We start from the raw sequence: 8,566 nt of genomic DNA on the forward strand, positions 1-8,566 counted from the left end.
CATTCCAACTCTTTGCACGATTAGTTCTAGTTCTTAAACAGTAGACTAGTAGTACATGTTATTCGATTATAGCCTTATAGGGGTTTGTTAAAATATGTGTTCGAACTCTCAGAGATTAAGTTTTTTCAATTTGGCTAAAATGCCTAATGTCACCACATTGTGTCACAACAATATAGTCTAACAACAAGAACTTTACTTAAACTAGTTATCTTTTGTAATAAAATTTAGTTGCAAGTGGCTATGGGAAGAAAAGAGAAAATGCGTTGTTGACTCCACAAATCCTATGCTTCGTGCTCCAAGGCAGCAACAACACATGCAAGCCACAAGCTTTCGGTGAGAAACAAGATTGCTTCACCGGTTTTAGTCAAATAAGAGAGGTTCTTCTTCTTCTTCCTCTGGCTAGCCGCTGATGTTACGGCTGCTAGAGCCGCTGCATCCGGCAGAAACTGCTCTATTATGTAGCTTGACGACATGTCTTCGCTTCTCTCTGTGCTCGCCATAGTTGAAAAAATAGATAAGCAGAAAAAGTTAACACTCAAACCATGTGGTTGTAAAATCTACAATAAAACCAAAACAAGAGCGTAAACCAAGATGTTGGAAATGTATAGTGAATGAATAGTATCTTTGTTTTCTTGTTTCACGAGGATAAAAAAACACATCCCTGGATGTTTTGAGAATCAATACAAGAAGCATGTAAAAGAAAAAAGTAGAGAAAGTTACAGATACAATTACATAATTCCAGTAAAGAAAAAAAAAAGAGAAAACAATAATACATGTAGAAATAGGACAGTAGAAGAAGTCCAGTTTCACATAGCTAAAGTTCTTCTTTCTGGTTTCCCCTTTTAGGTCAAGAAAACGTATTACCTTTAGCAGCAAGAAACACTCTTTACTCTGCTATAGTATCCTCACCTCCCCCCAAATAACCAAAATTAAAGGAAAATATATATATATATATATATATATATATTATAAGAGTTTCTATTTACATGGCTATGCTTCTTCTTCTGCTTCTCTGTTCACTCAAACCAAACCTTGTTGATTGAAACAGTGTAGAAGCATACCAGGAGGTAAAGAAGAGAAGAGACTTGCCCACCAAACAAAATGGTAGTCTTGTTCTACTTTTGGTCGGCAGCAGCACTTGTTTCACGAGCTTTGTGGTAGAGGTCGAGTGTATCTGCATGACCTGGATCAATACACAATGCTGCTTCACAGTCTTTGATAGCAGATGCTCCTTCTCCCATGGAATCATAAAACGCTGCCCGTAGATGTAACAGCTGCAGATCTGGTTTAAAGGATATCGCCTTCGAAAGCTCCTCTATTGCTTCATTTTCTTTATGGTCGTCCATAAGAACTGCAAACCAAGACTTCAAGTATAAAACAAAACCATCATCAATATCATTCTAGCTTTGTAATTTTAGCGTTACCTGCGGCTCTGTATCTGTAAGGATAGGTACGGAGAGGGTCTAGCTCCGTTGCTAGACTAAGGTCGCTTTGCGCCATTTCGCGGTCACAATACTCAGAACGCTTCTCGTACGCCGACGCATTGTTCTGAGCCTTCTGTATTAGCTTTGTCATCTCATCATAAGCAGCTTTACGCTGATTTTTCTGATGGTAAACACGAGCAAGTCCTTGGTGCGCTCGTGTGTGTTTGATGTTGAGCGCGTTCGTATAGCAATCAGCTGCAAGATCCAGCTTATCACAGTCCACATATACGCTCCCCAGGTTGTTCAAAGCCTGCAAGAATCAAAAACGCACCAAATAAAAAAAGTCTGCGACCACCTTCGAGTACACAACAATTTTTTTTAATACTTACTTGTCCCTTACGGAGAGCATCAGAGGGGCAACGAAGCGCTTCTTCAAGAAGCTGGATAACGTACTCCGAGGACTTGGGGTCGAGCGTAGAGTCTGCGAGGGCGTAAGCTTTGAGGAAAAACACTTCGAAAGATCTTTGTATAGAAATAGACTCCTCAGCCTTGGCCAAGGCTTCCTCACGGTGGCCAGTATCATACAGTATCCATCCTTCATACACAAGTCTCTCATGCTTTAGCTTTGAATGGTTTCTAGCCAGCCTTAGACTACGCATTGCTGCCTTTTGACAATTTAGCCTGTCAAGTAATGAAAACCAATCACCTTTGTTAAAAGACTCTTGACACAACCTAAATCGAATAAAAGAGTTCATACCGTAGCAGAAGAAGAGACTGTCTAAACCGTAAGAGACTATTCCCTGGATCATGTGCAAGCATGTCATGAACAACCGCTAGAGATCCAATATCATCCACAGAAGACCAATGATCAAACAGCTGCATCCAGCAATCAGCTTGGCTCCTCTGATGAGCCAGAGGACGGAGCAGCTCCACCATGTGATCACCATGGATCTTACCGTTAAACATCATAAAGTTCGGCTCCAAGGTCAGAAGCGCGCGGATATCTTTCAAAGCACCCTCGTAATCCTCCTTCCCTACAGAAACCCACGCCCTCATCTCCAGACAGTCAGGGGAAGCCTTGAATCCAAGAACCTTGTTCAGCTCCGAGATGGCAGCGTTAAACTGATTCTCCTCCACCAACGCCACCGCTCTAAACTTGTAAGGGAACGTCAGAGTCGGGTCTAACTCGGTCGCTGTATCCAAATCAAGCAGCTTCTCTTTACCGCTGCAGTACAAGGACCTCTCCTGGTGCATCCACCCGGTAGCCGCCTTGTGATCCGAGATCAGCGAGTTGATGATCTTGTAAGCCGAGTATCTATGGTCACGCTTGAACTTAGACCTAGCTACCCCCACGAGGGAGTAGAGATGACCAGCCTCGACCGCGGTGTTGAACGCTCTCTGAGCGTCTTTATACTCTTTCCTCTCAAGCATCACAACGCCTAGCTGGTGGTAGGCGAGCTGCTTCTCCCAACTCTCCACCGCGCATTCGACCAGACGCTCCAAGATCATCACGGTCGTGTTGGATTTCGTATCGTCTTCCATAGCAATCTGGCTTAAGAAGAAGTACAACGCGAAAGAAGCGTGGCCGAGAGACGCCAGCCTCTCCCTTCCCTCAACGCTGCAGAAGATCTTTATAACGTTGGGGTTGTGCATAGAGCTCGGCAGCTCCCTGAGGAAAACCTGGAGACAAGCCGCCACGAGAAGGTACGCTGACTCTTCTAATCCATACTCGATCAACAGCATCGCCTCATCAAGAGTACTAACGAGACGCGCCAAATGCGAATCGCAAGAAGACTTCAACTCGTCGCAGCAGAACCTATTCGCCAGCTTGAGCAGCTCCAAGACAACGTGAGGAGGGAACTCATCTAGCCTCTTCGTCCTGCTGAACACCTCCGCAGCTCTCATCCCTTCCACAGAGATCCCGTTCTGCGTGAAGCTGATCGTCCCTAGCTTCGTTTCTCTAAACCCTCCGTACAGCATCGCCTTGAAAGGTCTAGACAAGGAAGCTATCTTGTAACGCACGCAACGAACCTCCTCGTCGCCTATACAAAAGGACATATCATACTCGAACGCTTCATCAGAAGTCGAACATTCGTTAACAACGACACCGTTTGATCCTCCTCCGGATCCGGAGCAGAGACACGGATCGTAAACGGTCTCCGGGTCATACCCGGGTAAAAGACTCGCCTTCGGACATTCCAAGATTCTCCCGCAGCAATCCATAGAGCACGTCCCGATCAGCTCGTCCTCCCTCCTCTCGAACCTGAGCCACGAGGACAACACGACCTTCGCGTGGACGTCAACCGCGTGCTGCCTCGATGACCGGAGGCTCCGCCGGAAAAGCTTCGGATCGGATAAGCCTCGGAAGACGGCGCATTGCTCTAAAAAGGCTCGGGATCTCTCGAGATTCGTGGAGGCGTCGATGCGGCGGTAGACCTCCGCCATCTTGTCCACCAAGTCGGGGAATTTTAGGGAAGGATCGATCTGAGGCTCGAGGAGATCGGTGGCGGGGAGGCCGTAAGGGAGGAGGGAGGAGGTTGATTGGTGGTGGTACGTGCGGCTTGATTTGGATCGGATTGAGTTTACGCGGAGGTGGTCTTGAAGATGCTGGAGTAGCTTGTCACCGACTCCTCCAGGCGGAGGAGGAGGGTTGAGAGCGTAGACTTGCGTGCCTTTACAACCTTCGGCAAGTTTTAAGCTTCGCATTGTGGTGAATGGATTGTGATGCATCTCTTTCAATTGAGCGGAAACCCAGATCGAATTGGACAAGCTTTCGGATTCATGTCAACGAATTACGAAGATCTGAGATATGGGTTTCGGTCAAAACAAACGAAGTTATTATTAAAAATGTGATCTTTCGTCACGAAATTTGAAAAAAGTTTAACGAAGCTCCTTCTTCTTCTTCTTCGTCGGCGAAGATATTGTTTTTTTTTTTTGGCAGTGTCTTCTTCTCAGGTTCGTTTATTCTTTGTTGCCACTAATTTACGAATCTTTCCGTAAAAATAGAGGGAGAGGAAGATTCTTCCTCCGTTCGATCGCTCTCTTCTCTTCTCTTCTCTCTCTCTCTCTCTGTTTTCGTTTATTGTTTTTTTTTTCTTTTCTTCTAATAATGTAAAATTAATTAAATTGCTCTTTAGTTTATGTGTATTTGTGGCATCTTTTCTTTTATTCGCGTGTTTTTCGCTTTTTTGCCTTTTTAGTTTTTGTCCTCTTGTTAGCTTTTTGAAAGTAATTGATTAGTTTATCTCCATTTTATTAGTTTAAACTCAAATTATCCTCTTCATCTATAAAGTTAAAGACGTTATCAACTGCAGTTTTCCTTAATTTCTTAGATCAAGACGCACTTATTTACATATCCAAAAAGTTGAAGGTAAATAATTAAATTATTTACTTTAGAGTTTTGACAGCTTATCCTTTTTTTTTTTTACTCGTTAGAAATTATTCATTTGTTTTAATAAATGTCATTTTGATATTTTACAGACAAATTAAAAAATGATTGAAATATATTTAAATTATTCTTAATTACATATATTTAACTAATCATATTAAAAATAAATAAATTTATTTATAAGATCAATATAATTTACAATTAAATAGATGACAATAATTAATGATCTTTTAGCAACACATTTATTTTTAATCAATATTTTTAGTAATGTTTTGCGTTATACTAAGTTTTTTTTATAAAATTAGCAGGTTTTATATTTAGTTGCATAATATAATCGTAATAGTTACACCTGGCAAGGTTTTTCTCTTTGTCATATAAATATAAAATCAGTTATCTGTTAAAATCCGTTAAAACCATAATCTCCTGTATAATTTTTTTCATTCTTGGATCATTATAATTCTTGTCTGCTAGTCGGGTCAGACCATTATTAAATTCCGAAAAGGAACCACCATAAATCTGTCAGAATCTTCCACAAAATTTCTGCAGAGATTCGTCGTTATCACATACCGGTGTGGGTATCCATAAAACAAAACTATATAATTTTCTGTATATTTCCTCAAAACTAATAGTATTACAAAATGTAGCAAATATCGTAAGAGTATTTATAAATAAAATATTTTATGAACAAAACATAACAAATGGCGAGAACAAAGAATGATTAAATGTGCTGTAACATAGCCGGCAAATAGCTGATGGCACCCACATTGAGCGGAGAAGTCATGTCAACACGTTTTACTGCTAATTGTTATATCTATATGCTTAAGGAAGTAATTGTAATTAAATCCTGGACTACGAAGCTATGATTAAGTCTGATATTGCTGGTGATTAGTTTGTGTGATGGCATAAGAATATTATAAATATATATATATGGAACATAATTGAGATGAGAATGAAACAACAATCAGGACATGTGGGTGAGACAGCTAAGAATGTCGTTTGGGTAAAGAATGGAATTGTTATCCAAAAAAAGCACGGATCGTACTACATTACCCACCAAAATTCACTTGTCTATTTCTCTATGGCCCACCTTCACTTGCTCTACAATAAGAGATGAATTTAGATAACAAACTAATGTTTTGTTTGATTCTCTGTTTGGATGCTCAACATCCATAGGCCCGTTAATTTGATCATAGAACCAGTTAGCAATATGATCCATCATATTCAAATGGGTTAACCCAATTCATTTGGGCGAAGATAGGACCGTACCGGATCATCCATGCTTGACACCCTTGCATAAAAAAATGTATTGCTATTCAGATTGAGATACCAAAAAATTCATACAAATTCCAGGATGCAACCCATATTTTTCTGGTCATTTCCTCATTTAACAATAACAAAAAGAAGCAATTTTTTTTTTTGTTGTAACGTAACAGAATAATAAAAATGTCAGTCAAATTTCTCCCAATCTTGGGTTTACATTGGTACAAGGCGAAAGCTGGCGGGCGGAGGGTTCAAGCTCTCCAACACCGTTTCAGAATGAATCCCACTCAGTGCTTACAGCTGCGGCTTGGCTCTGTAACATCTTGCCTTCAACGTATCCACATCCTCCTGCAACTTTTGAATCCTACGTACCTGCACAACACAAACCAAAGTCTCAAATATTTAACGAACCCGAAATGCATCGTAACAAAAGTCTCTACATTTACAAGTAACTAAACAGAAACTATAAATCCTAATCTAAATCATTGCAAACTCATCCCAAAACCCCTCTCAAAACTCACAAGTACCCGATGCATGCATACCTTTCACCGGTTATCGTGTAAACATATAAGTCTATGATGCATACAGAGGAAGAACGTAACAGATGAGAAACTAACCTCTGCCTTTCGCTGTGCTCTAGCTTCCCCATCTGCCTTGATACCATCCAATTTGAGCAACTGCCTCATGAGCAGCTCAGCAGCCATGTCAAACTCCTTCACCGCAACTATCGTCCCTCCATCGACAGCAGCCTCTAAAGCACCAATCTTTATTTCAAAAACAAAACCAGCTTTAAGCCTTAGACCATCTCCAATGGTTCTCTATTTTTTCCTTCAAAATAGAGTTGGATTCTATTCCAATGATACTCTATTTAGAATGAAAAGTAGAGTGATGAAAAAAAAAAAAATGGATTACTGTATTATAGAGTTGAAACTAGAGTACCAATGAAGCATTTTTACTCTAAACTCTAACTCTATTTTAGAGTGGGGTTGGAAGTGCGATAGAACAACCAAAAAGATCAGTAATAATAAATAAAAAAAAACTAACCCTATCCGAGAGCTCATCGACCTCTCCAGAGACTGCTAGAACAGCAGAAATAGCCTTGGCAATCTCTTCGGTCATCACAGGAGGCGGTTCAACATGGTCCACTCCATTATTAGGTTCCTCCACAAGGAAAACACTAGACACGTCCGTAACACCAGCAGCTTGCAGTTGCTCAGCATCATCTTTCTCATCTCCCCAGAACAAGATCTTCATATCACTAGCCTCCAACCCAGTTTCCAGAACAAAGGCTTTCTTCAAATCCCCTGTTGACCACATTTGAGCCTTAAAGAATCAACCTTTACAAAAATTAACACAGCTCAAAAAAAATAGGAATTTCGGTAAGCTCTTCTATATAGTAGTTGTGTAAATGAATCAGTTTTCGACTACTCAAATGGTTTTTAAAATACCGAAAGTGGCGTGGTGAGGAACATGGAGATGGTGGTCGGAGGAGCCATGGGAAACGGTGATACTGATGGTGTGACTAGAAACGGCGGAAGGAGAGTCGGGATCGTGGAGAGGTCGTGAGTCGGAGGAGGAGGAGGCAGAGTCGTCTCTTTGTTGGACGGGCATAGGTCTTACTTCCAACTCTGAATCGTCGTCGGTTGAGTGATGCATCTTCGTTGTGGAAGATAGAACCTAAAACCCCTTCCGCTAACGAAACTAGGGTTTTCGCAGTCTCTCCGGAAGACTCTCACCTCCTCATGTCTTTACCAATTCTCCAGACAGACGGCGCTTGGAACCTAAACAAAAACACTGTTGGGGTCAAAAAATGAGTGAACAAGATTTCTTTTGTGACAAATGAACACTGTAGCAGTGGTTACTTCTCTAATTTAGCATCATTTTGATATTTATATGTATTTTTATAATTCCATAAATACTTGTTCACCATAAACATAGTTCAGTGAAGAGTATCAAGTGAGTGTAAATAATGGGCGGTGGTTTGTCCCCATTTTTAAGATGGATAAAAGCACCAACATAACGATTTGATTGTGCCTCTCCAGCTGATTCAAGTTGGAAACAGCATCAACCAAAACCGATCTTCACTGGACAGTTTGTTACTTGAATCGTATTTAGTTATTTACCATCCACGAGAACTCTTTCGTGATCAAGAGATCCAGAAGCTATCGAGTAACAGTCGACACCCCAACAACACTAGCTGGCGATCAAGTACCAATACCAGAGGCCCCTCACAATTTTTTTTTGTTACATACATATGGTTGAGCTTGTTGACAATCTCAAGAGATATTCTGTGCTCTGAAATTTCAAGTTATTTCCTCTAGAAATCAGAACAGTCACGATGAACATTTAGAAAATGACTTGTGCAAAAGGAGACATTGACAAGTACCTCTTTTTTTTTTTTGTTCTTTTTATCTAAGAGACTCTTAAACTCAAACATACAAAAGAACTGAAGTTTCAAAAATTTTTTAACAAAAAAAAAAAAAAAAAAAAAAAA

The 8,566-nt window shown here is 40.6% G+C and overlaps 2 protein-coding genes across 2 annotated transcripts; both read right to left on the reverse strand.

The window, feature by feature from the left end:
• Window positions 1-646: 646 nt before the first annotated feature.
• On the reverse strand, window positions 647-4,154 carry LOC106306510 (ethylene-overproduction protein 1-like). The gene is made up of 4 exons (XM_013743155.1): window positions 2,182-4,154; window positions 1,814-2,105; window positions 1,425-1,734; window positions 647-1,351 (listed from the first exon to the last, which is right to left on the reverse strand). Exons 1-4 carry the CDS (start codon window positions 4,152-4,154, stop codon window positions 1,116-1,118), a joined length of 2,811 nt encoding a protein of 936 aa, XP_013598609.1. The 3' UTR covers window positions 647-1,115.
• Window positions 4,155-6,203: 2,049 nt separating this feature from the next.
• LOC106301977 (BAG family molecular chaperone regulator 4-like) lies at window positions 6,204-7,885 on the reverse strand. Its single transcript, XM_013738479.1, has 4 exons — window positions 7,521-7,885; window positions 7,117-7,376; window positions 6,690-6,836; window positions 6,204-6,444 (listed from the first exon to the last, which is right to left on the reverse strand). The coding sequence occupies exons 1-4, from the start codon at window positions 7,726-7,728 to the stop codon at window positions 6,367-6,369; spliced, it is 693 nt and encodes a 230-aa protein (XP_013593933.1). The 5' UTR covers window positions 7,729-7,885; the 3' UTR covers window positions 6,204-6,366.
• Window positions 7,886-8,566: the final 681 nt, after the last annotated feature.

Source organism: Brassica oleracea, chromosome C7 (assembly GCF_000695525.1).
Source record: "Brassica oleracea var. oleracea cultivar TO1000 chromosome C7, BOL, whole genome shotgun sequence".
In the NCBI taxonomy this organism is placed as follows: Eukaryota; Viridiplantae; Streptophyta; class Magnoliopsida; order Brassicales; family Brassicaceae; genus Brassica; species Brassica oleracea.

Bases quoted from the DNA above. Each gene is read 5' to 3' on its own strand.
- LOC106301977 (XM_013738479.1), bottom strand. From the start codon at position 7,728: ATGCATCACTCAACCGACGACGATTCAGAGTTGGAAGTAAGACCTATG. The intron at 7,377-7,520 runs GTATTTTAAAAA...TGTGGTCAACAG, and splicing joins TCCTCACCACGCCACTTTCG to GGGATTTGAAGAAAGCCTTT. The intron at 6,445-6,689 runs GTTAGTTTCTCA...TGTGTTGTGCAG, and splicing joins GAGCACAGCGAAAGGCAGAG to GTACGTAGGATTCAAAAGTT.
- LOC106306510 (XM_013743155.1), bottom strand. From the start codon at position 4,154: ATGCATCACAATCCATTCACCACAATGCGAAGCTTAAAACTTGCCGAA. The intron at 2,106-2,181 runs GTATGAACTCTT...ATTACTTGACAG, and splicing joins CAGTCTCTTCTTCTGCTACG to GCTAAATTGTCAAAAGGCAG. The intron at 1,352-1,424 runs GTAACGCTAAAA...CTTGGTTTGCAG, and splicing joins TTACAGATACAGAGCCGCAG to TTCTTATGGACGACCATAAA.